At 40.3% G+C, this 27,388-nt stretch overlaps 1 protein-coding gene across 11 annotated transcripts in view; it reads left to right on the plus strand.

Annotated features, from left to right (window-relative positions):
• The window catches only part of LOC135484509 (mitogen-activated protein kinase kinase kinase kinase 5-like), a 35,327-nt gene extending 8,192 nt beyond the window's left edge, over positions 1-27,135 (plus strand). The window contains exons 6-32 of one of the 11 annotated variants that reach the window (XM_064766056.1): positions 1,432-1,474; positions 1,722-1,794; positions 2,468-2,662; positions 2,981-3,062; positions 3,285-3,407; positions 3,756-3,834; positions 4,547-4,570; positions 6,093-6,145; positions 6,473-6,588; positions 8,163-8,201; positions 10,692-10,745; positions 12,705-12,738; positions 12,973-13,254; positions 13,505-13,546; positions 13,816-13,900; positions 14,111-14,190; positions 14,434-14,494; positions 15,228-15,242; positions 15,999-16,104; positions 16,394-16,556; positions 16,850-16,947; positions 17,115-17,191; positions 17,705-17,728; positions 18,545-18,613; positions 18,881-18,973; positions 19,511-19,637; positions 22,295-27,135. In XM_064766056.1, coding sequence (XP_064622126.1) covers positions 1,432-1,474; positions 1,722-1,794; positions 2,468-2,662; positions 2,981-3,062; positions 3,285-3,407; positions 3,756-3,834; positions 4,547-4,570; positions 6,093-6,145; positions 6,473-6,588; positions 8,163-8,201; positions 10,692-10,745; positions 12,705-12,738; positions 12,973-13,254; positions 13,505-13,546; positions 13,816-13,900; positions 14,111-14,190; positions 14,434-14,494; positions 15,228-15,242; positions 15,999-16,104; positions 16,394-16,556; positions 16,850-16,947; positions 17,115-17,191; positions 17,705-17,728; positions 18,545-18,613; positions 18,881-18,973; positions 19,511-19,637; positions 22,295-22,382 — 2,325 coding nt within the window. In that variant the 3' untranslated portion in view covers positions 22,383-27,135. Of the gene's footprint in view, positions 1-1,431; positions 1,475-1,721; positions 1,795-2,467; positions 2,663-2,980; positions 3,063-3,284; positions 3,408-3,755; positions 3,835-4,546; positions 4,571-6,092; positions 6,146-6,472; positions 6,589-8,162; positions 8,202-10,691; positions 10,746-12,704; positions 12,739-12,972; positions 13,255-13,504; positions 13,547-13,815; positions 13,901-14,110; positions 14,191-14,433; positions 14,495-15,227; positions 15,243-15,998; positions 16,105-16,393; positions 16,557-16,849; positions 16,948-17,114; positions 17,210-17,704; positions 17,729-18,544; positions 18,614-18,880; positions 18,974-19,510; positions 19,638-22,294 lie in introns of all 11 variants that reach the window. The other 10 variants (XM_064766057.1, XM_064766060.1, XM_064766058.1 and 7 more) reach the window with 10 other exon arrangements.
• The last annotated feature ends 253 nt before the right edge of the window (positions 27,136-27,388 follow it).

Genomic DNA, 27,388 nt, shown 5'->3' on the forward strand with positions numbered 1-27,388 from the left:
GCTCATACACATATAACAAATGTACTTGGAGTCTGTCCATTAAAGTCAATTGATTCCGTAATATCTCTCAATATTATTGCTGATATTGCCGACGCGTACATTTGTGGCAATTCATCGAGTTCTCATTACCCTAATTCAATCTGTACTCTCTTCTACTTTACTTTTCATACCACTGAGTTGGTTACCAAACTAATTTTACCCCATTGGGTGATTCTTCATATCATTCTATAAGTTCACTAGCAACTTGTTAGGAATTGACTGTCATTTTCTTATTTGATTGATGATTTGGAATGGTCTTTTATATCAGAAAATATTGGTCTGAGTAAATAACGATGACGGGGCTGTGAAATCTATATCATTCTATTTCGATGTTCACCTCTTTTGCTCTGATTTCATTGATGTCAATAAGAAGGCGGTGGTCAAAACCATTCTTCAGTCCCATGTTGACTGTGCACGCTGATTCATTTGGCAGTGCAGGCTGACTCATTGCCTGATTGTTTAAAACAGCACTGTTATGTCTCAATGTTGCTTCGATACCAACATCAGTGGAGTCACTTCTGTATGGTCATTGATTTCCTCATGTGTGGGCGGCTTCCTTTACTGAAGTTCTAGTCCTGATGTAGACCTAACTTTACCCTATACAAACTCAATCAATGCATAAAAGTTTGTGTAATGAGGTCGGGTCGTTGGGTCTGTTGTTAGTTCCTGTTTCCGCATGAATATTTGATTTCAATTTCATTCTCGAAATATGTGGAATATCGTTCACCTATGTTATGAACTCTCTATAATTTGAATATTGGGAATCTACTCTAATTGAGTTGCATACCTGAAAGCACTGTGTGTACATATGTGTACGTATACCATCAGTTTGTGTACTGCTTGATGATCAATCAATTCAGACCAGACAGAGCCTGCGACAAACACTGATAGTGCCAAGTGCAGATTAAGAAATCAGAGCATCTGCCATATCAGCAATTCAGGGGCATCAACTTGACAGAAGATATCGAAGACATTTGTCGCCTGTCATTTATTGGTTTATTGCATCCAAAACATTGACTTCCTCTCCCTCAAAAGCAATCATTGGTCAAAAAACAGAATGTTCCGAAGACAGAGTGACATGCGATTTCTTCCTCATCTGTCGCTGTTTTGTTTATTGCATCCCAAATATCGACTACCTCTCTATCAATCAGCGGCATAAGTGTGATTGAATGTTTCAAAGTAACGGCTGATTGAACACCTTCGAGTGTACTGTCAAATGATTGAATACTTTGACTTGCTATCTCGTTAGATGTAGGATGTGAGCAGCATAAATTGGATACAGTCTTGGAGTTTAGAGTGTTTTTTTTTTAGGTCTGCGTAGGTTGTTAGCATCACATAGTAGTAGTCTTTGTTTGTTGATTTAAAACTCTTGCTTTTTGTTGTCGGTTTCAGGGAGCAAATATTCTACTCACAGAAGATGGAGGTGTAAAACTAGGTCAGTATTGACATATGTTATTTGATATAGTAATTCAATAAGAATCAATATAAACATATATCCTGTGTGTCCTTACACTGTTACACAAACATGATAGAATTGGTGATGCATGTGTGTCAACTTCTAATGAATAAAATCAGTAAATGAAGCTTGTCTAAGCTTGAGTGGTAATGGACAAAATTGGCTCATTTACTGTTCACCATTCAAAACATGTTCAGATTAAAACCACATTCTTTCTCCTTTTCAGCTGATTTTGGAGTTTCAGCCCAAATTACAGCGACAATGTGCAAAAGAAAGTCTTTCATTGGCACGCCATATTGGTAAGTCTTGCGTTTAGTGCTGAAGTCGACGAAGTCTCCTATTAACTGGTGAGAAGTGAGCAGCCTGACCAAGGGGGTACATGTAACCACCAACCACTTGCTAATTGACTTTGAACAAGTCTATTACTACCTCAAAGACACCCGAATTATCAATGTTTATAATCGAATCGGATTGTAAAATCTTCATCACGTTATCTCTGTGTTATGAGATGGCTATATGTGACTCGCTCTACCAAAACTAGGTGCTTGTCGCATCTGAACTTGACAGGTTGATACGGACTTGTTGTTCATTTCCCTATTGTAGACCTTTTATGAAATCTATTACAAACTGATTTGGTCACATTTCACAAAAGGTCTACAATAGGGAAATGAACAACAAGTCCGTATCAACCTGTCAAGTTCAGATGCGACAAGCGCCTAGTTTTGGTAGAGCGGGTCACATATGGCAAGACTAAGAACTGACTTATGGCACATTCAGCTTAAGATCCAGGCCTGCCATCCAGACAAGCTGGGTTTTTGATCACCAGCCCAGTCCAGTCTTTGACAAGATTGAACTTGCAATGTGAGCTGGGTTTCACTCCAGCCTGTGCAGCTTTTGCCTCAGTGAAAGACGGTATCATAAAACCTTCTCCCGGGCCTCCTCCTAGAACCGATCCAATCTTTTTTCCTTCAGGATGGCCCCAGAGGTAGCAGCTGTCGAGAGGAAGGGTGGCTACAATCAGCAGTGTGATATTTGGGCAGTCGGCATCACTGCTATAGAGTTTGCTGAGTTACAGCCACCGATGTTTGATCTCCATCCAATGAGAGCCCTCTTCCTCATGTCGAAGAGCGGCTTTAAACCTCCGCAACTAAAGGATAAGAATAGATGGTAAGTCTGTGTAGGAAAGTGATATTCAGGCAGTCAGTTTTGCCGAGAGATTCCTCAGTTGCAACCAACATGGGCACTCTCCCAGATGTTCCAGAGTTTAAACCTCCAAGTTAAAGGATAGAGGTACCTTGTAATGGTCTCTCTTGAGCATTGTATTTGGGCAGTTGTCATCACCGCTGTTGAAGACGTCGAGTTACAACACTCCATGAGGAGTGATGCCAAAATACGGATTCTACTTTTCTCATCTGTACAACGTCCCTGTGAGTGTTGATATCTTTCCCATTATTGACTAATCATGATACTGTCTTGACTACACAGGTCGACAAACTTCCAAGCCTTTGTAAAAGTTGCCTTGACAAAGAATCCAAAGAAAAGACCGACAGCTGACAGGTTAACTGAGGTAAGATTTGATTTGGCTGGCAATATGGTTACTGGATCAAGAGCTAGTTCGACCGATATTGCTTATTTGATTACCGATGACTTGTAAAGACCAGCATGATCTGTGAGTCTTGTTGGATTACTTCACTTGCAACACCTAGCTGAATTGTGGCGTGGTGTGACTTAGCTTAGGCGCCGCCCTGACGTGTAATTCAAATTGGTGCGATGTTGACTCTTTTTGCAGCATCCTTTCCTGCAAGGTGACCTGAACAAACGCCTCACACGGGATCTCCTTGATAAAGTCAACAGTCCAACGCCGCATAGCTTTGAGCAGCAGGATGGCGACGATGAAGGCAATGATGATGGGGTAAGTTGGGTCAGCTGGATTGGGTCGACTTGTGTACTCAGTAAATGGGCAGCCTGGGGTGCTGAGGATTAACCTTTGAGGTTCATACTAGGATGACAGCTGCAATTTCAAGGTTGTCAAGTTGTTTTTGTCGACTTCAGCGAGATGAAGGCAAAATGCCACATTACACGGAAAGGAATCAAACAGAAAGGAAATCACCTCATTAGGACATTCCAAAATCACTCTGTTACCCAATCCTGGGTCTGGGAGTCTATCATGCAAGTGCTTTCTGCTAATATCCTCTGCCCTGGTGTTCTCAGAGACCATAGTTTTCAATGCGCATGTTGACATTTCATCTTGTAATTCTAGGCTCCGTTGAATGTACCACACAGGATTGCCTCGAAGAGATCAGGTAGATATAAACAAAGGACAAAGTCTGAGATTGACAGTAAGTCATCATGTTTGAATTAGATGCAAATCACAGGACTGTTTTACCAGGGATGAATGGGTACATGGGTGTGGGCCATGAGAATTCATACACTTAACAAAAACGTGGACTGTAAGGGCAAAATTCATAAAGGGCGTTTAAGGGTTAGACGTAGGTAACTTCTCTCTAATCAGTTTCAGGGCCTATTGATATTCTGTGAAGATTTACATGACGGACCTGAACCTGTCTATTCAGTAGTTAAACGTTGTTTTGCGTTGAACGCCCTCTATGAATTTGGCCCTATGTGTTCATTGTGGTGGGTTGTGTGCATTGCTAATGATTCTTGTGTTACTGCTAACTTACCTTGTGGTTAACTGTGTTGATACTGTTCTACCCTGTTCCTCTCTCTTGGTGCACTGTGTCTACTACCAGTCATTGTGAAGCTCTGTAAATACCAGTCCTGTGAGTGTTATACACGGATAACCCTTCATTAGCCCTGTACGATTGGGAGTATAGAACTAGAGTGATCACTGGCTGTGGTAGGCATCTGACTTTCCAGCCCAATGGAGGTCATACTTGTCATCAGTGTACTCCGATTTGCACTCTAAACTATCAACAGCACTAAGAGACAAACATCAGCATTCGCTCTACTCAGTGTAAATTTCATTTACGATATTAGTGTTAGCATTTAATGCCAACATTCTGATAGATAAGTCTATGATTCATTCTGAAGGGTATACAACATGTCAGATGTTTAGTAAGTACCAGCTACACACTTGTTGTACGGTTTCGGTGATGGACTTCAATTTGCATACATTTTTAAAGCAACTTTGACTCGAATGCAAATTAAAAGAGTTTGATATCCATTGTGGAATTTGGTTTATCTTGAGCAAATTTTCTCCTTTGCATTTTGCACTTTCATAGCCTTGCTTGTGCTAATGCAGTTAATTTAGTAGCACTGTTGCTTGTTCGAGTTCTCACCTTTGAATGTGTCGTTAGTGACTCCTGGTGAAGTGAATTCCTACCCTGTTATGAGGGATAATCAAACCATCTGACAAAGATTAGTTGGCTTTCCACTATGGTACTGGTAACTTCTTCTGGTCACAGTGTGTTTTCACTCATTCAGCTCTTCATTGGTCACCACCCCCACCTCCACACTCTTCTGACAAACTGCCCATTTTCATTAGATAGCACCAGCCCTCAGTTACACTAACTTGCATGTCTTGACAATCCATTATGAATCTGTCTCTTGGGGTTGAAACAGTCCTGTGAATTGCTCCAAAACTAGTTTATTGTTAGGAAGTTGCAGAATTTTGATTTGCTTCATACTGAGTGTTTTCTTTTTGGGATATTTTTAGTGCTATATTTTGCACAGAAATTGGGTTTAATGGTCATTTTCTTTAAACTCTTTACTTTTGATGACTTTGCTCCTTGTCAAGTTTCACATGTTTTGTTGAGTGTTTTGGGTTTGGTTCTGGTTCTTTAGGTGAAGTCTGCTCTTTTCACAGCATTTGGCGTCCAAACAAGTCCCGAAAGGAATGTATGCATGATTGGCAGGCCCTGTGGCATGTGACTACCACACTTTTACAGACTGGACAATCAAGTTCACTCTCCGGGTACTAAATATGTGACCCGCTCTACCAAAACTAGGCGCTTGTCGCATCTGAACTTGACAGGTTGATACGGACTTGTTGTTCATTTCCCTATTGTAGACCTTTGGTGAAATGTGACCAAATCAGTTTGTAATAGATTTCACAAAAGGTCTACAATAGGGAAATGAACAACAAGTCCGTATCAACCTGTCAAGTTCAGATGCGACAAGCGCCTAGTTTTGGTAGAGCGAGTCACATATCTCCAAAATGCTGTGAAATGTAATGTTTTCATGTGAACATTTCACCTCATCATATATCACAACAACATTTGGTCTCTATGGCATTGTTAGTGGTTCAACACGAGCTGCATGTACCACAGTCATGTTTCTACTACAACATTAGTGATTAGAAAACAGTTTAAGTGGTTGATGTTAAGAATGACTAGTGAAGTTTCTGGTGTTGGTCTAATCTTGGTGATGACCACTTTTGAAAATGCCCCCGAAGTCAGCTTTGAGAACAAATAGACTTGACTAGATATCTTTGTCCAATGGTTAGTCTTTCTATGTGTATCCAGTATCAACTATGCATGTATGTGATATTTTTCCGTTTCTCTGTGTAATTTCTTACTAACTGGGAGCTGCGTAGTGTTAGTGACATGACATTGATTACTTGTGTTATGTTTTTCAGTGCAGAGCATGAGCTTCGAGGCCCCTCTTGTGACAGATACACGGTCCGAACAGGTGAGTTACACCAGGTAGTGTGAGGTTCAGAGGGGGTGGCGCAGTGACAACAAGTCAGCTAATTTGGCCAATGGTCATGTTGTGTCATCTTCTTCATGAGGGAGCAGATCTGAAGCACATGATCTAAACCCTAGTCTCCAGCTCCACGAGATTTGTTTCATGATGGCTGTGAATACTTGTGATCAGATTGGAGTCTCTATGCACTGGTTAAATAGTCATAGGCTCGTCTGGATTTGAAGTGAGCGCCGTTGAGAGGCACTGTTTTATACTTCTGATGAATGCCAATGAAGTTTTTGTTTCTTGTTCATGTGATGTTTTGCTCTGTAGGGATCTGGCGGCTATGATCTGGCAAAGAAGTGGGGGCTGACGGAGGATGAGAAACATGAAGAGGAGGGCGAGAACTATGAGACTGCACATGATTGGACGCTGAAAAAAGACGACAAGTAAGTCAATGATATCGGTGTTGATTTTCATAATGTTTGACCGTTCTAAGGTCTTTTGAATGTGATGAAGGCTTCCAAGGCTTGATGAACAAATGCTATTGAGATTGGCCTATCTCTTTCATCTCAAAAGGTAATGTTTCCTTTACTTTTAGTTTGCAACATTGAGTGGTATGAGGATTGTCCTTCTTTGCTCTTTCCTCAATCATCATTTCAACCGCAGGTTTTGAGAAGATACCTCAAGTGTGTCTTTTTAATTTGACCCACAGTGATAGAGGATTCTTGTCTTTCCTATTTAATACTTGTGTGCCTCGCAATCACTTGTGATTTCGCATCCAATGTCAGGCCTATTCTGCCAATTCAGAGTATGCCTGTGAAGTGTCTTTGAATATTCACAACACCAGTGGATGGTTGACCTTGCTCACAGTACATGCCTTTCATTAATGATGGTAGCACTTCTCTTTTTGTTCAATCCTCCTACTCAGATCGTTTTCTACTGGGTACTTCCATTTGCTTTATTTTGATTCCACTTGGGTTATATTCACTCTTTTACTATTTCTATTATACATTGACAGAATGCCAGTTTAAGACCCTTCTCAGTGACTAAGCCCCAATTATGATTACCACCTCTGCAGGGTGAAATGTGCATGAGTGTATAATGTCCCTCATAACCTCTGTATGTGAAATGTGATTGGTGTGGAGATGTTTTTAATCGCTGGCACTCTGTCTGACCATAACTCCCCAAGACCCAGGGGTCAAGTACTTGTGTATCAAACTGAGCCTTCAAAGCTTCCAGCTAGACCTATGATTCAACTTTTGTTTGTGCATACAAACGCAATAAATGAGCTGTCAGTGTAGTTGTTGTTCAAACCGGGTCGTTGCAAGGATGTCGCTATCAAATAAAAAAGGACTACTAATAATTTAGAAGGTGAATCTTCTTTCAAAACGGTCCTGTTGGATTATGTTAGATTTGATTTTTTACCTTTTGCTTCCGTTTTGCTTCATATCCTTATTTCATTTGCTGAGAATTTAGTGGGATCTGGATGAATTTATCAGGCATGGGTGGCATTGTATTCAGTTGTTAGATATCCCTGCACATCAGCCTGTTCCTTGCTGTTATTTGATATTTTGATAAATAGAAAATTCTGCACGCATGTCAGAGTTTATGGGAAAGTATGTAAATAGGCTATTACCCTGTCGCTCTGCATGCCCAAGATCCAGAATGGGCTACCTGTGCTACATGGCTTGTCACACCAAACTAAGAAGCATGGGGGTTTGATTTGGCATTACTCTATGGTGGAAATCTGTTAACACCATTTTGGTTATCAAATTCCATGGTTACTAAAGAGGACTGCTGTGACTCACCCACCATGGAGTCTTCACCTTGGTTAACTGTCAGGATTACAAATCAATCATAAGATGCAAAACTAAGACAAAATTTTGCTAAGATATGATTACATTATGTACATTAGCTCTCAAAGCAATTCCATGTCTGATCATTTTCAATTCAAATTCCATTAAATTCTATTTGGTGATGTCTAGCTCTCATGTTTCCTCCCTTTCCCTTTTATCCTTAGGACCCTTTTAGAAAAGGTGGATGAAGCGCTAAAAGAAAGGTACGGTCCTTCTCCGCCCTGTTTTGCTGCGGTCCTGACCACCCTTTCAAACCTGCTAACAACGTGACCTTTAGCTTAGCATGACAGCCATGCTTAGTACTTCATCAGAAGTCTGTTTCGCTACAGAGGCTTGGGATTCTTGCCATTTATTTGGAGAAACTTCTATGTCGTGTTGGCCTGTGCTCTATTATAACTGTGATGTGAGGTTGTGGCTGAGACTGTTGGGAGACTAGTTCCCAATTGAGAGCATGGATGTATCCTAGTGAGAAACATGCTCCACAGTATGAGTTACTCAACTGCTATTCATCCAAGTCCTCTGTGTGTGAAACAGACTTGAAATCATTGTAATGTGAGCATTCAAGTCATCAGGGAATATAACAAATTAACACAGCAAACACAGAATACATATGTCATGTATCAAATCCCTCATACAGCCAAACTTAATATCTTTTATTTATGAAACTTGCACAGAATAACTTGATCTTACACCTGGATAGCTGACACGGTTGATGAATTGGTTTGGTCACACTTACGGTCAGATAATAAAAAGCTTAATGTGTCTCCTTTAGAGAGGTGAAAACAACACAACTGGTACCATTAGCTTGCTGATTGATCAGACTCATTCGAATACAATGTCGGAATATTCGCCTCAAAAGCTCTCAAAGGAGTTTAAATACGTTACAAGATAAACAATCTCACACCAAATAAACATGTCATTTGATCATGCCATTTCAGGGCTTGCCACCTGCCCGGACCTGTGACCTTCACCTCAATGTATGACCTTGACCTTTGTTTGCATGTGCAGCATCTTGTCTTAATCATGTTATGCTCTTTAAGATGTGTCTGCTCTCAGTCTCAACCTGAACGTCTGCTTTGCCCCTTTCCTTTTCCTATCGACATTAGACACCAGTCGATGGTCTCAGTACATACACCTTGTCAACCGAAGTTACCACAAGCTACGATAGGTTACGTTCTGCCAAGGTTATAATCTCAAACCATCTGTGAGCACTCTCCAGTCTCATTAACTGACTACCAGCTGCTAAACAATGATGTCTTATCCATTTCATTTGCAAACTTAAGTTCCTGTTTGTGAAGACTTGACCGCATTGTTGCCACTTCTTATAACTGTCAAGTGCAAGTACCACACAACTAAAGTTACGAGAAAAAGTGCTACATTGCTACCAAAAGTTTGATGATGACCATAAATCCCCTCAATTCTTTTTGGGCTTCAGTTCCTGTTTGTGCCTAGATTAGTAGATGTGTGATACCATTTAGCCACGTAGGAAACATCCAAGCCTATTTCACTATCACAGGCACAACTTCATGCATTGCAATCACCAACCACTAGTTTTTGGAACCAATGCACATAGTCCGGATTCACCAGTTTCCGATTATTCCGAACACATTTCACTGAAAATTCCCTGGCTATAGACAGTAACATTGGAAGTGTGCTAGTGGTCATCTGCCAGACCACATCGCATTGCACACAGCCAGCTTCATGCACTTCTCTTCCTGCCAAAAACTTATTCACTTACTGCCCAAAATGCAATCTACACTAAACAAAGGTTAAGAAACAACTTATTTGCATTATCTCAGTTTTCCCTCTTTTTTTCCTGCCATTTTGTTTACCGGTAATTGTAAAAAGAGTGATATTCTAAACATGGGTCTTCTTCAATTTTTTTTGTGTTAGTTTTGATTTAAGCCAAGAAATTCGTTTTTCAGCCAGATTTATATGTTGCAAGTGCCAAGAAGTTTAACAAGAAGTCCTTGTGTATTTTCAGTGTTTTTCTTGTAACCCAGCTATTCTTGTATTGGTTTATACATAGTATATTGTTGATTAAAATTCTGGTGTATCACATCCTCTTTTTTCTGGCAAAAGTGTCTATTTCCTTTCACTAAAGTTGGCCTTAATGAACCACTGAGAAATGTCTGTAAGAATCAGGCAAGAGTCCAATGAAATTATGTACTTATTCTCTGTGTGTCGATAAATGTCATGCATATGTGTTGTTAATGAGTCTTGTATCAATGTTGTGAATTATAGCACGACTGGTTCCCTTCAAAAAAAATGACCAGATTCGCTGATTTATAATTCAAGATTGCGATAAAGAACTTGTTTTCAATCTTAAGCCATCTTGGTAAAATGCTCACAACTGATTTTTAAAACACCTCCTTGATCCTACACTCCACTATTCCAGTGCACTGGCATTGATGTTCTGAAATGAGATCCTTCTGGCAAAATCAGCCATTGCCGACATGCAGCTGGTTTTGCCCGAACAGGTCGCAGATGTGAATGGCGGAGAGAATCTGCAGTAATGCCATGACTTTACAGTCAAGTGCATGCCCTGCTGCTACACATTGAAGCATGTTACTCAAACAGTTGTGAGTCCGTTGCCTGGTCATGATCACAGTTTCAACTCCATGTTTTCACCCCCCTTTTCTCTTCTCGTTGATTTGCGACGCACTTTGACTGACGCTCTCGTCTTTGTCTAGGGGTCATCGCAATAGCCTGGTTGTGACTGACGAAGAGATGCGCTTATCAGACATGTAAGGAGTGCACGCAGCACCACCTATCTGCTGCCCTCTTACTCTTTGCTCGGCCATTTTGACTCCCCTCTGTTTCGATCAAATTTGTGGACAGCTTTTTCAGCTCGGCTGCCTCTTGCCTGAGTTTATTTACTTTGAACTTCTTTTGGCTTCTCTGCTGTTGTCCATATAAGTAGTCCCAACTTGAGATGTTCCGTATGTCCTGTCCAATGTAATAGCCATACATTTCTTTCTCCTATATTTCTAACCTCTAACACTTTGTTTTTGGCATCACTCATGCTGCTAAATATGGCCTGGAAATCCCGAACTACTATAAAGACATTGAGAGTTAAAGAGTAGGAGGGCCATGATAGGTGCTTCCTAGCGAGGTGTAGGGGTATGCTACCTAGCGCTTCAGAGTTAGACTTGCAGACAATCCATTACCTTACGCTCTCTTAGAGAACTCCTGGAGTAGCTATTTGAAAGGTCACTACAAAAAAAAGGAGTTTGACCATGGCAAAGCCAACAGCTCTCAGATTTCATTGTCACTCACTGCTTTGCTGTTAAAATTGCTTTTCAAAGGTCTGCTTTGGAGACAGGTCATGTGAATTTTGATTTGCTCCCGTGCACAAGAATAGTTCAAGTGATTTGCACCAGTTCTGTCTTCAGCACTCTTAACATTGCTAATGTCTACCTCTGAAGGTGCTAGGATTCGAGCATACCTACCCACACGTGTAAATAAACCTGCTTTCTGTGCTTTGTATGTTGTCCAGTGTTGTACAAATGGTATCACAGATTTTTATGGTACAGATAGATAATGTCTCTTTAGTTTGGTAAATTAGATTATCTTAATACCTTTTAATATGTATGTGCTGACAGGGTTTGAACATTTTAAACCAACAGCAGTTTAGGTGCTGAAGAGTTAGTTTTTAAGATCTAGATGTCCTCGACAGTGTTCCCATGTACATGTGTGTACACCTCACAAAATCAATGATTGTACATGTAATGTCACCTTTAGTAAATGGGTGCATATTCTTAGCCCTGATGGTTCCTGGGTAGTACCACCAAACCTCTCCCATTTTCTACCTCGGTGCATGCTTTTATGTTGTGTTGCATCAGCTGAACCATAACATCTATAACTTGTGTCTAAAGTAAACAATACTCTTCTCATATTTACTAATTACACTTTTTTTTTCAAAAAAGGTCAATCAAGATTCAACTAACAAGAGTTTTCGGAGCATTTTTTCTTGTCTACAGGTTTTGATTGAAAGTTTTTGCCAAGATTTATTTAGGTACTGACGGCATTGCATACAAATTTTTGTTGATTTTTTTCTTCAAAATGTCAATTTTTGTCTTTTAATATATTTAGCCCTGTATGTTGTCTGTGTCACCATCAGCTCACACTTGTGAGTGTTTTCACGGTCAGCCATGTTGGAGGGCAGAACAATGATATGTCGTGCCTGACTTAAATGAATCAAATCCTGTCATGGTCATTTGGGCTGGCTTTCTAAAGTAACAACACACAGCCAACAGTCACAAAAGGTCTCCTGAAATGTGTCTATCCCCCCATAAGTGAATGTTGATTTCGTCCAATGACATGATCTTATGCAGGAAGTAATCATTAGCCCATGGTTTCTGATCATGGTTGATTGCTCCCTCCTAATCTTTACATATTACAGATGTTTCCTTTTGATTTGTTTGTCTGTATGGTCAAGTTATTAGACGAAATTAACATTCACTTGTATAAGATTAGTCGCACTTCAGAAGACCTTTTGAGTTTCATGACTTTTGGCTGTGTATGTATTGAACAAACAGGTGATCCTTCCAAGCTGAGTTGGGACAATTTTGGTACCTCTGCCTTGGTTTAGAATGAAAACCATTAGTTCTACTTATAAATTTTGGCCATCATGGATGGATACTGGATATAAATCGAATCCGCCTATCTACTATTCACCTTTTCGTGCTTCTTCTCTTCTTCAGGGCCACGTTACCAGTCGGCGGATCAGCACCTGGGGTAAGTTGACAAATCTGCACAGAAGTGTATGGATCTTTACTCTTTCTCGGCTATTGGCACAACTTTGTATAACCAAGAATCATTTAGCTCAAAAGCCCAGGAGGCCTACACTGTATTGTTAAGAGGAATTGCCATTAATTGATATGAGGGTTATGTCAATTGGATGATGAGGTTTATTATGCCATGAGGAAAGTTTAGGACACCTGTGCATCATGATTCCTGTGCATTTTGCAGCCTTCTGGTGATGATGAAGAAAATGGCAAAGACAAAGATGATGACTTCCCAGATCTCCACGATCTCGACGACTATTGTCAGACGTTAGTTCCCGGCACGCAGCCACCCCGGCGTGAGTCGCAACCAGAACATGAAGACACGCCACCTGCACTACCACCGAAGACGCATGAACCGAATGGTGAGGTGAACGGCCGCGTGGAACATGTTCCGACACCGGAGGTTCCTCCGAGGTCAAGAAAAGATGCTGAGCGAGATCGAGAGAAACGGAAAACACCTCCATTTGTAAGTATACCAAGGATATGACTTCTGAGCATAATACTTGTGCAGTATTGGTCTCATAGAAAAGTTAAATACCTCAATTGAAAGATTTCATGCCCCAAGTCCTTTGTTGTAACTTCTGTCTGATAGTGACCTTTATTATCTAATGAGGAGACAAACTGAATAATGTAACTGCTGTGTTCTGTCAGTTTCATTTGTTACCTTTGCTTGCTCTTGTCATCTCTTGTTGATAGTTCTGTTTGTGATCTTTCAGAGGCCCACCTCTAATGGACTTCCCCCTACTCCCGCTGTTCATGTAAGTGTTGATTTAGTTCACATCAAGATATAGCAGACGTCGATTTTCACATTTGGTCACTTCATGCTGTGAGGACGTCTGGCTGTGAGTGCCGTGAATGGGATATGCATCAAGGTATCACAGTTAGCAAGGATAAGAAGTGTGTTTTTTGAAGTAACCTGTTTTCAGGTTGTGCATTGGGAAAGACGACCATAATCTTCAGTGAGTTCAGACTGCTTTCCAATTGATCAGATTGATTTCATTTAAATATCTGTGATATTCCCTTTCAGATGGGAGCGTGTTTTTCAAAAGTATTCAATGGTTGTCCATTGCGCATAAACCATACAGCCAGTTGGGTGAATCCAGAAACGAAAGGTGAGCCATTTGAAAACTGATAGGTTGGTGCCATCGAAGTCAGATTTATGACCTGGATATCATAGCTTCAACACCAGAGACAGACACATCACCTCTGCTGGACTGGTCACTTTCACCATTATTGTCTTGTACTCCCCATGAGAACTGCCAGTCTTTTAATGAGTTCATTTCCTGATGACAGATTTGATACCAACTTGTCTCCCATTTCAGACCAGCATGTGTTACTAGGTTCTGATGAAGGCATCTATACTCTCAATCTCAATGAAATTCATGAAAACACAATGGAACTGGTAAGTTATTGGTCAGGCAATCCTAAAATTTTGTCTCATGTGGTCTGTTATCTATTTTCTTATGAAATATTTTGTTAAGCTGTGTTTGTCATGATGACTTCAAGATACACCCAGTTGACTGAAATAGCACAAAAGGTTGAGATTCAACTTCGTTAGCAGGGACCAGGCGAGATTGGTCTAAAAACTTCATTCAAGTTAAAACCACTTTGTTGAATTCTCATTTTCATTTCCCATTTGTTACAGATCCACCCAAGGAGATGCCTATGGTTGTACGTCGTCAAGGATGTATTAATGTCATTATCAGGTAAAACTTGCTCCCAGAACATTTGGCTGAGAATTTGTGCATAATCGTTTATCTGTTTGGTTCTGTTGTTCATTTGTGGTTTGGGTGGCTTCTTCCTTAAAACCCACTCACTGTGACAGTGTATTCAGGTTCTATCTTGATTGTGGCTTGTATAGTTCTCACTAGAGCTTGGCCCGTCCAAAGCATGACCATACTGACATTCTTATACAGCATTTTATACTGTACAACTTTACTGTCTCAAAGTGCTATACATTCAATCCCCAGCCTAACCCAGCCACATCTGTGAAGAGACCAAGGCGTGCACGTACTGTTCTGCACTTGGCCATTTCAGGCCAGACTGGTGTCAACTTCCACAACTATTGTGTATACTCGAATAAGTGCACCTCCTTCTCTGACACAAGTCTTGTTGACTATCAGCACTCATATAGCTCCTTTCACTCACTCTCTGGCCTGGCTCTTGAATGATCCTTGTGCATCCCGACCTAAATCAACTCCCTTCACAACCCTAATGTGTGTAGTCCAGTGGCTGTCACCGTGTTCCCAGGAATGAACGTTCCCCCAAGCATTGTTAATCAACTTTCCTCGTTAGTGTTGTGTGCACAGTAGTAATGTAATCAACACAATAAGCACCTAAATGAAAAAGAACACATCATTTCACTTCTTTTGGCCAACACCAGATTTTGTGGATCTTGCACGGAATGTGTGCATCTCAACCAACTGCTTTATGTTTCAGAGAATACTTCTGCAGGTAAAAATATAGAAGGCCAAAACGAGTTTTTGGACCAGAGTTTTGAACATTTCCCGTCCTGTGAATTTTATTTCGCGGTTGATTCAGGATTGGTTTGCACTCTGTTGTTTGTTTGTGTTTGTGTCTATGTCTCTAGCTTTGCAATAACTGAGTTGGAGACTGCTTGGCCGGATCCGAAATGTTTTCAGATCTGTTTTGAGCTATTATTGAAGTCAGGATGAATAAAACCAAGTGATAGTTTTCTTCTTGCCAACGATTCAATGGATGAGCTCCAACTTCAATCCTTGTTCCCAAATAGGCTTGTAGATAGATATCTGTTGTATCCACGCTGTTTCCTATAATGTCATCTCACCACCCCGCATCACTTGCACCCAAGCTTCATGGCACCAATTGTTCACCAGCATTGGCTCTTTGAGGATTGAAGATATTGAAATTCACTTCAGTCCTCAAGGGGTTAATCTTGACTTCACCGGCTTCTCATAATGAGGGAACATTTTCTTATTGATAGTAACTATTCAATTCCTCTACCAGTCCCTAATTTGGTGACAAACAGGAGACTCTGTCGTCGTCTTTTCAGGATAGGTCATCACATCTTCTCATCGGTTCCCTGTCACATGTGGGACAAACCTCTTTAGGATATGAAACTTACATTCTACATTTTACAACTGATCATATGATTTTGTTCTTCACAGATTCCAAAATCTGCTTGTCAATATCTTTTAGCTCCAATTCACAACTGTACTTCCATCTTTGCAGGTAAAAACCCCCAGCTTTACCGGCATGACATCATCATGCTACATGCAAAGCAAAGCAATCGGTTTTCACTATCAATGAATAAGATTCCAGAGAAACTAGTGCCAAGGTACGTCTGCTACTAACCTTTGCTAATGTTCACATTTGTCAAGATCCAGACAGTAGCTTTACGTTTGCTCCTGTTATTGTTAGAGCACGGAAGAGAAGCTCACAAGCTACTCATGTTTCCCATTTGATAGGGTCGCTTGAATTTGACATCATGCCCTGTCCCTACCCATCCTACTTGTTGGCCTTTGCGGACCCAATTTTTGAATATTCACAAGAAATTAGAGCATATCTCTTCAATTCCCATTGAAATTGCTTGCGTTGATTAACATTCCTTTTGCTTCCTCTTTCAGGAAATTCATTCCCACAACCAAGGTCCCCGATACGAAAGGTTGTATAAAGTGCTGTGTTGGGCGAAACCCTTACAATGGCTACAAGTATTTATGCGGGGCCCTCCATAATAGTGTCATACTCATGCAATGGTATGATCCTCTCAACAAATTCATGTTGCTAAAGGTAAGAGTTCACGATAAAAAGTCCTTTGAGCGATGTATCTAGCCAGACAGAACTGACACTAAAGTTGGCTGCAGCTCTTATTTAAACAGATCGTATTTTGGGATTCCATCTTAACAAATGGAGTCCTGGGCTGTATCTGCACAGAGAGAGTTTTCTGCCTTTCCAGCAACTTGTTCTTTACCATTTCCTCTGCGTAAAGAAGCTCTTGAAGTCTGCTCCTCTCACCTTTATCATTCATATACCCGTAATCATTATACCTTTAACATCAATGCTCGATTGTTTCAAACTTTCAGCAAATATCATGTCCATTACCGTCACCGCTGAAGGTATTCGAGATGCTCATCACTCCAGAACTCGAATATCCCATGCTATGTGTGGGCGTTAGGAAAGGGTATGTAATTAGACCTAAACTTCTAGTAGACAATGGGGGGAAGGGGGTCTCATTTTGCATGTGCAGAAGTCTTAAACCCGTGGCATCAACATCTGTATCATGCCTGAAAGTAAGATCAAGTTTACCTGTTCTAATTTATTTGACGTTTGTCCTTCTCTTTTTTCCAGTGCTGATAGGAATCATATAAAATTTGACATAATCAACATGAATTCGTCATCGAGTTGGTTTGCCGAGTATGATACAGGTGAGCTTAAACCTTTAGGTGAGAAGCGGGTAACATTATTAGGCATGAACTGTCCATGTCACGCTTCTCTCTGTATTCAAGTGTACATCCAACTCTACTGGTATCATAATTACTCAATATTTGGTGAGATTCACCAAACTGCTTGGTTTGAACTGAGTGTATCCTAAAGAAGCTGATATTAGTGTCTTTACATTGTATACACTGCTGGTTGTAACAGTGGTTAATTGCTATAAAGACAAAACTCGTAATGGTTTCTGTCCAACGTCCCATTCTAACACATGAAGTCATATTCTCAACAGCAAAACAAACTCAATTTGCAGGGAAAGCGCCACTGAATGGGGTCTTTTGACTTCCTGCACTGGCCCACCTGGTTGACCATATTATTTCGCACCCTATGCAAGCCAAAACCGTGACACTGATGTACATACCCAGATTGGTTGATTAACCCTCCCACCTTTGTTCTGTGCTTTGTGTGTACATTGCTTCAATAGTCTATTTTCTATTGTTACATAGCACCAGTTTATACAATAAACACAGGTAGAGTTGACTGCTTGACTGCATGTGTGGGGAGCCCAGGCAGGTCTCTATTTGCTATGGTGCAGGACCTATTATTCTCAAATCTCTCACAATTAGTCACATCTGAAAGATTTTTCCATTCTGACAATCCTGAGTCACTTGTCCCTTCATCGACAGCCATTTTGGTCATGTCAGTTGCTTTTCCTTTTCAATTGCTGGGATTAGGGTATTGGGAAGAAGCTTTGTTGTGGTGTATTTCTGCATGAGTGGTAGTCACAGACAACATAATCCGGGGCAAGATCCTGTAATGGCTTAGGAGAACCTAGTTTGGTTTATAGGTGTTCTATCACAACTGATTCACTCGCTTCAAATTTGTAGAACAACTGTCTGGCATTGCATGCCATGTCAAAGGGTGACGCTGTTTGTGATCATTGTATTTAATAGTGGCTGAGGAAAATAGGAACACAATGCTGTAGTGCAGTTATTGTGCATACAAATTTGCTGAAACTTGGTAGTTATAGTATTTGTCTACCTGTCCACACAACAGCTGTTCAATTGACACAATTCAGATTTTCAAAGTCAGGTTCAATTTTCGGATCTTTGAACAGAGTAGGCCTTGAATTGAGACTGAAATAGAAGAAATAGTTGCCTTGCCGAGAATCGAATGATTACTTTTCTGGTTTTTGTGAGCACAGGCCCACGAAGATTGAAACCAGCCCGACTGACAACTCGGTGGTAGTTTCGGTTTTGTGGAATAGTGGATGATCTCATTATGCTCGAGTCTGATCTTCCATCTCATCATCTCATTGTTATCCTATGATCTACGTCATCTTTCAGAATCTGAACAGCTAGAGTTAACGAATGTAACACAATTAGAGAAAGATACCATTCTATGTTGTTATGATAGTAAGTATGAAGTTTACTGTTTGACCTCCTTGTGGTCAGGGCTTCTGCAGATGACACGAAGACATAAGTCAATATCTGTCTGTCTTCTTGGGACATACTCTTGGAAGAAACGGGCTTCATACTTTGCACCAGTCAGAACCACTTCATTCTATTAAGAGACTGCAGTGATATCCAATCACAGTAGTACTATATACGGAGTAGAGAAGGTGTTTGAAGTTTCCCCCCTTGTTTTCTCGTACTTATTTTGACATTCTTCCTCCATTTCAGATTTTGTAAAAGTAGTCAACATGAATGGTAGATTAAAGTCCAGTAGAAAGCAACAAGCCGAGCTTCACTTTGACTTCCCAGTAGAATCCATGGGTGAGTGTCCTATAACCCTTTCAGTACGTCTGATACGGGAGCCGTATCACAAAACACCATCGCTTTTTACGTGTGGCACGGCTCCCGTGGCATGCAGTTAACTGGAAATTACTATATAATCTTCAGTGCTTCCATCTACAAACTGTTTTGTAGAACTAAAACTCTCTTCTGTAGCAACTGAATGAGACCGGCCTCGTGTTTAGTACAATAGGTTTACATACAGTACCCTTTCAAAAGAAGGTAAAAAATTAGCCTAAAATAGGCTCAGTATGTGGCTGCAAAAGCATGGGTTGATAGCCTGATTGTCTCTTCCTTGCTTTAGGTTACTCTCATTGAAGAGAATGGCCCTTTACGACGTGTTAAGTGGGTCAGCTTCAGTATAAGAAGTCAGTCTCCCAGTTGGCCATTATTGATATATTTTGAACACTGTTCGACTTCTCCTGAAGTGGAAATCACCAAACCTCCTTGGTGAATCCCTGACATCTCTCTTGAGAATTTCTATGACTTGTAACTGATTTGTTCTCTTGCTGCTTTCAGTCTGCCTTCAAGATAGTGTCCTGGCCTTCCATAAACATGGTATGCAGGGCAGGAGTTTCAGGGCGAACGAGGTCACACAAGAAATCTGTGACAGAAGTAGAGTGTTCAAAATGATTGGCTCCGACAGGTGAGTACATGCACAATATCATCTACATGTCTTGTACACTGGTGCTGGTCCTGTTTTCCTGTATTAATGCCAGGTGGCAGCACTTTCAAATGCTGCCTGTTCACCTAATATTTTGATACTGGTTGTACAACGCATTCGTTGGCGTTCTGATTTGCATTCGCACCCAGTTGGTGCATCCCAAGTAGTATCATCAACCATATACAACTATCATAGTATAGAACCATCCTGATCCAGCGAACTAATTCACCTGTCAGTTCCTAGTTCATCTGATGTGTGAAATTGTAATGACAATTGCAACAATGAATCATTGTATTCAGTCACATTTGATGGACTTCAATCCTAATAGTGCAGTATATTTTGCACCCAATTTTCCCATCCAGTTTTTCTGATAAGGCTGTCCTTTCATTAAAAAACTAGGGTTTTCAGAGAGTAGTCATCAAAGTTTCAAATGGCGCATTACTTATGCACCAAATCATCTATCATTTCAATGGCGCAGTGTTACATTTAATTACAATTACAAACAAATGTATTGTGTTCATCCAACAGAATAGTCAGTTGATAAATATTTCAAATGTGTTACAATTTGAAGTATTGCTACATAATGTATTTGGCCCATTGAGGTAGGCATTTGAGTGCAGACTTCATCATCAAAACTACATGTGATTACTGATTAACAGAAACAGTTTGTTCTGGACACTCTAAGTGAGCTAATGGAATGTTAGCTGGCATAATTGATACTTTTAATATCAGGTACTGCATTTGTTGTGTTGGTTGTTGTGTCCACTTGGTTCTGTTTTAAAGAGTGTTTTAATTTTGCATTAGTTTCCCATGAAACTCGAGTGCATTTCGGAATAATTTAGTTTTCTGTCAAGGCCACTAGATTGGCTGGGTAGATCGTCCCTGAATTTTAAAACACTACTAGATGTTTCTGTAAGTAGTTCCAGTCAGTTTATGGTTAATGAATCACGTTTTGCTGAAACATACAAGGGTGGACGGCCCATTGAATTTGACAGCATGATATTCAGGCTTATTTATTAATTCGTTTTGAAAGCTTCCATAAAGGTACTTGAAACTGTCATTTATAGATTAAATATGCAATTTCCATCTTTTAATAGCCCTTCGTTTTCAAATAGAAAAGTATCATTGATAAAAGGATTACGCTTACTATGATGGTTTGTTTGACTGTGGTAACCATGACTACCCAAACACAGAGTTGGGTATTTTAGCAATTCATAGTAGTTTGAATTCAGGTTTGAATGCAATATCAACATTTTTTGAGTACATGTGGTTTGTTTGTGGATTTGATGAAATAAAAGTCATATTTGAGTCATGTTGGAGTCGTCAGTGGGTGATATGAAAAAAGACTAGCAAATGCTTTTACTTCAATTTTGTACAGAAACGCCTAGTGTAAATGTACATGGCGTTTTAGATAAAAGCATTTGCTAGTCTTTATTCATATCACCCATTGTCTGTTTCCCTGGGCGTAGTCAGTCGGTTTGAATATTGCAACTTTCATGTTTAGTTCAATTCAAATTCAAAATGAAAATGTTTTTGAGATAAGCTAATGTTTCTTTCATGTTTAGAGTGGCCAAGTGCAATATTATGAAGTTGATAGGTCAGGAGTGATCTTGTTTGAAAGGTGTCCTTGGTGATAGCATGTTAAGGGAATTCAGTATACATCAGTGCAGTGTTGTGTGGAAATCCAGTAGTTTGAAATGTGACAGAGAGCAGCTTGGTGCCCCTCAACTGAACATGGAAATTTTTGGCCTAAAATGGAATCGCTGGGCCACTGTGCTTGAAACTTAAGTGATATGAAACTCAGCTTTGGCAAAATGTCCAAGAAGAAGAGTATCCATCTCCAGTTCTAATCATTCATACAATTTTATTGTCAAATTGTCAAATATAAAGAAAATGATTGTCCATTGAATCGAGATCATTGATTAGCTTGATAACCCTGATTAGCACACGCCATCTTATATGACAAGAGGTGCACCATCCATAACGTAGCAATTCTGAAACCGTTGCTAGGCGGTTGTGTTTACTGTAACCATGGATATAGTGATGGTTGTTAGGATAACACTTATCTCGGTTGTCCAGGTTTAACTTGAATGGACCAGTATGGTGACCCGATATTCTCCATAATTGGATGCTGTAAGTTATTGATTCCTTGTTATGTTTAGTTAGTACGGTGATTTTCTGTATTGACGATTTGATAAATTGGATTTCTTAACCCTTGTAGATCAAGGCCATCACAAGGGACTGTAAAATATGTTGTGTTTTCCCCTGAAAGTGGTTCAGAGATGGTGTGCCAGCGTCAAAGTGATTACCTCCTGCTTCACCCTGAATGTGATTCACCAGTTTTGCTAAATCTTTTTCCAGGCAAATCTTTTAGGGGGTAGAGAGCAGCACTTTCTCAGCCCACACGATAAAGGACAATCTCAGAGGTGGTGTGCCAGCTCAAAGTGATTACCTCCTGCTTCACCCTGACTGTGATTCACCAGTGTGCTAAATCTTTTTCCAGGCAAATGATTTAGGGAGTAGAGATCAGCACTTTCTCAGCCCACACGAAAAAGGACAATCTCAGGACTCTTCTTCCTCATAAAAATCGCAAAAACACGAACTTTCATTTAAAAAGCTCATCCACTTTCTCGTTTCAGAGTTATTGTGTTGTCAAGTCGACCGACCGAATCGCCCTCAGAAAACGCCAACCTGTATGTTCTGGCAGGGCATGAAAACACGTTTTAGCTACTGTCATTAAGATGTAAAGACACTTAAAATGGTCAGAAACTGCTACTGCACTTAGCGACATTGAATCAGTCTATGCAGTGTGTCACTCGTGTGCAGAAAATAGAAGTTGGAACCGCAATTGGCCTGCAAGTCAGAAAATCCAATCGTCAACAGATTCAGTGTTCCACTTCTGCATTTAAATGGAAGAAACACAAACACTGTCATCCAAGATATCGCTTGATGAAGAATTCAGATGTAAATATTGGCATTTATGAACTTGAGCTGGAAAGGCTGTTCAGTGTAGGAAGGTTCAATTTTACGATATGGTCAAATTCCATCCTTCATTGGATTTTTCGCAGGTGAGTATTAGCATCTTTGGGGCTTCGATAATTTGCATTCAATTTAAAACAGATGCCAAGTTATGCATGATTCCAACCAAATCATCATCTTTTAAAATTCCATCCTATGCTTGGTGAGCGGAGAGTAATCCACGTTTTGCTCCAACCAAGAGCAGGGAATAGCATGTCATTTGAGGACGTGCGTCTCATTTTCGTTACGATTAGGATTATGAATTTGTCATGTGATTTAGTTAGCATTGTATTTTCAACCTGTTTATAACTTGAAGATCTTAAATTTGGGGCAAATACCTAATGAAGTGAGGACAACGTATGCTACAGGCATGGCTAAATGGCTAACCTTAGTCCATGCAGTATTCAAGTGAAAGAACGCAAGGCTTGGGGGAGGCTTGACGAATGAGTTGATCCTGAAATTGTGCTGATGATAGAAGTTTGAATCAAAAGAAAAGGTGCTGAGGCCTGTGAATATGTGATTGCTTGAATGATGACCATATATTGGTGATGACCATATACTGAATAAGACTATGTTGATGTAGACCGCACTGTAGATAATGTAAAGTCAAGTAGTCTAAGGCTTGAATGCTATGGGCTTTTCTCTGTTAAGATCTCTCCATGGCAAAGGGGCCTGGATTTGGTGTTCTCTGCTTATAATGTCCTCACAATGTGCTGTATAAAGAAGCTTGGCTGACCTCTGTAAAAATGGCTATCCTAGAAGTATAGGGCAGGTTTGAACTGCCGATTTCCGTTCGACCCTTGTACAGGCTTTCATCGGGGATGGGTCTTTAAGATTTGCAGAATAGTCCCTAAAATGTATTGTTATAAATTGCAAAGTTGAACAATTAAGGTATTGTAATGTATTATGAGGCATCAGATTCTGACTTGTGCATGTGTATACTTTTGAAGTTACAAGTTAGATTGGACCGAATATGTGTGTACATTGACAGTGCATGGTGTTAACTGATTCGCAGTCTTGTTAAGTGAACTGCACACACAGAAGTGCCAATGCACAATATCGAATATAAAAGTATTACAGTGATTCCATTTTCACAAGGTTGGTTATTTTTATAGGATGTTGCATTCATCACTTTGTAATTATCATAGTTTATGCGACTTCCTTGACTCAAAATACCTGTGCTAGATCAATGGGGAGTTTTTTTACTTTCTTGTTCTAATTGTGGGCAAAAAGGACTACTCCTAATTTTGGTGTGCTCATGTAGTTGTTGGTACTACTCCAGTAGCAGTTTTAAAGCACTTCAGCACAGACCTGCCGTTAGTCTGTATGAACCACTGTATACATGTAAAGCCGCCATGGGTATGAAAAACTACGTCTCCAAACTGGGAAAAACTGCATGGTGCAAATGAAAATTTGGTTGGAAGTTGTGTTTGTGGCCTTTAGAGATTTTGATATCCAAAAGGTCAGATTTCCATTCAAATCTGTTCTGATGATAGTTTGTACAATTTGTGTCGATATTGTACAGGTATTTTGGGTCTTGGAGAAGTGGCCATCACTTTACTACAGTTGAACTAATGGTAAGTTGTAGATATGATAATAGGTATATAATGTTGTCGAGATGTCAGTCACCATGCTCAGTTTTCTATGTGCTGTCACCAGAAATCTAAAAAGGCAACTTCAGTTTGAATGTCAATATGAAAAAAATCTTGCCCCATAGGAATGTTCCAGGGACAACACTGGGACTTCGGTTTTAGCCAGGGAGGAGAAGTCTATAACCAGCTACCTCCTCTGCTTGCCCTGGCTTTCAAACAACAAAGTAATGTCTGGTTAGGTGTCTTGCTCAAGGACACTGAAAGGCAGTCATTTTGAGAGTTGGCAGGAGGAGCCTGTCACTCTGAAGACTATGCCACTGGTGTTCTTGATGAGGTGTATGGATCTGGCCTTCTTCAAAGAGTGAAAACAAATACACAAGAACTTAGTAATCCCAGAGTCAATACAATCTAATTTCAGCCCTCTCCGCTTCCTGCTGTTCCGTATTCCCAATATGTATTTTACCAAGAGATGATGGTTTATGGCAATAATATCAAGGCCAACCTGTGTCAACAAAGCGGTGCAGTTAGAAATGGGCCATTAACCTAAGTCAACATTTGTGGAGCGTTTACCTTGGTGTCGTTAAGCCTTCATGGCAACTGGGGAAACAAACTGAGGGTCATCACCAGGAATTGGGCAAAGATTGCAATATCTTTACTCTGTTAACCTCTTGAAATGAGAACGCCATCTAAAATGTTAACCCTCCACCATTTTGTTTCTGTGATTGTGCAATGAAGATTGAGCATGGTGATGCGAGTTAAAATTCATACACTTCAACTTTGATGATAGGGCGAGAAACAAAGTATCACTGACCCACTTTTCAAGGTCAGAGAGGTAAAGCTCTAAAACATTGAAGAAACGAGTTGAAGAGTGGTTGTCTATTTTACTGAGTTGAGTGCAGGCCTCACCAAAATATTGTGAGTACCGTGTAACTCACATAGAACTCTGTTCTTGAGTGAACTGATCGTGTTTAGTCCAGAAAATACTGTCAACCTTGCCTATCGTTATTGTTTTATGTATTTAATTGCTGAAGCCTACACAGTTTTGTCTCACTTTTCTGACTGACTGTAAATGTAAGCAACCAACAAACTTCAGTATTTGTACATTATTAATCTGTGTCTGAAGGAGAGTCGGGGCTCATGTTGTTTCTTGTGAGTGTCGTCGGCTCAAAAGATTCTCTGCTCGTATTGTGGCTAGGTATTGCTACAGTCAGCATAACATGGGTTGCAGAGAGAGAAACTTGCCTCTCTTACGTCCTCTCTTCATGGGGCTGTTTCCCCTTGGCCCTCTGGGTCAAGTGATTATTATATAACTTCTTCTTCTTCAGCGTTCGCTCTGCACTTGGAGGGGTCATTCTCCTAGGAGTAATCCTCCTCCAAGGCGGGATGAGCGTATCCTGCGTGCCACTACGGTTAGGCGCCAATTGGGTTTATTGGCCTACTGGTCCGACTTTGGCGAGAGAGATAGAGTCCACGCAAGCTACTCATGTTTCTCACTTGGTGGGGTCTTAGCTTGCCCTGGCATAGACACCAGGTACAAGGAACCTCGGTTATGAGTCTCATTCGAAGGACTGTGAAGAGCCAGGAATTGTAGTTCCTTGAAAGCCACGCCGGTTCATCCAGACATACGATCATGGATTCTCCCCGGGATCGAACCCGGGCCCCATTGCGTGGTGGCCAACATTGCTCTATTCATATTTACAGTCAGTCAGAATTCCTTTAATGTTAAGGTGATGCATTCATTGTTGGACCTATTAGGGCTCAGTATTGACAAATTGTAAACATGAGTTTACACTGAGTCTAATCTACATCTCAGTCTTGCTTGTGCTTGGGTTAATTGCTAGTCTGTCCTTCAAATGAAATCTATTTCACGAGATAATGTGGCGAACCTGTGGAGGAAGTCCTTGTCCTTGATGAACTGTAATAATGATAGTCATAATGACCACCGGAGTAAGTTACATGCAGAGAAAAATAGCATGTCTAAAACTATGGTTGGATGGATTTAAATACCCCTGGTCGATTCAATGGAATTGTAAAGAAAACATGCACCATGGCATTAAGGATAAAACCTTCCTCTACCCTAACTCGAGGTGCTTTTCATTGTGTATAAGAGATCTCAATAAATTTGAATCGAATTGCTTAGAATGTGGGAATTCCGAAACATGACCTGATTGACCTGTATCGTTGATCATATTGGGCTTGTCTTGAACTGAAAGAGGTGTTATTTATTTATTTTGTTCTCGAAATTACTGGCTTTCATATTTTGTGAGATGTTTTAAGTTTGCCTTTCAGTATTTCAAATGCTTCCTGGTACGTGTGGTGTCAGGAACGATGTATATAAGTCATGTTGTATTGTTATGTTAATTGCTAAGAAACATGTCTGTTTTCCCCCTCTGTTTCTGTGCCACTGGTTTAGACATGCAATATGACCCATTTCCACAGAAAGGGCAATAGGAAATGCTCCCCTCTCACAGGTGTGGATTTGTAATGCGGTTTGTTCCTGGTGTTCCTGAATTAGCTTGATTTCTTCAGACTATCGCTATCTTGCATGTTTATCATCAGGCCTCTCTTTGTCATTGGAGTTCTGCTATGCAAAGTTAACACCTTCATTGTTGTCTTGCTATACAAATCCAACAAACGATCTTGTGAAATCCTTTAAGTTAAGGACAAGAAACAGCAAGAGGTTGTCCAGAATCCCACATCTCCCATGGCTTCATTTGATGGCCTGTTATTCCTTGTCTGTATATCCCCTGTGGTAACTAATGTGTAGGCTTCAACCTGTATATATTGCTTGAATTGTTTTATAAACTTATTGATGATTTGAGTAAGATTATTTAAGATAAATAAATATGACTGTACAGTTTTCTGTGAAATTTTGTTGTGTTATTTGTTTTCTTTCCTAACAAGGTTGATTGCACTTTCTATCACGGAGATGCTAATGGCCAGGTTGGGTTGCTTGAGGAGCACGTCACAACGAGAACTTTCCAATCACACACTTGCTGCATTGGAAATGAAAATAACTTCCTGCCCATGTCCAGTATTACTCTTTGCACTCCACACATCCAATCAAATGGATTGCACTACTTGCAAAATATTTCATCAAGAACTGAAATAACATTCCTGTAA

Source organism: Lineus longissimus, chromosome 3, assembly GCF_910592395.1.
Source record: "Lineus longissimus chromosome 3, tnLinLong1.2, whole genome shotgun sequence".
Taxonomy (NCBI): Eukaryota; Metazoa; Nemertea; class Pilidiophora; order Heteronemertea; family Lineidae; genus Lineus; species Lineus longissimus.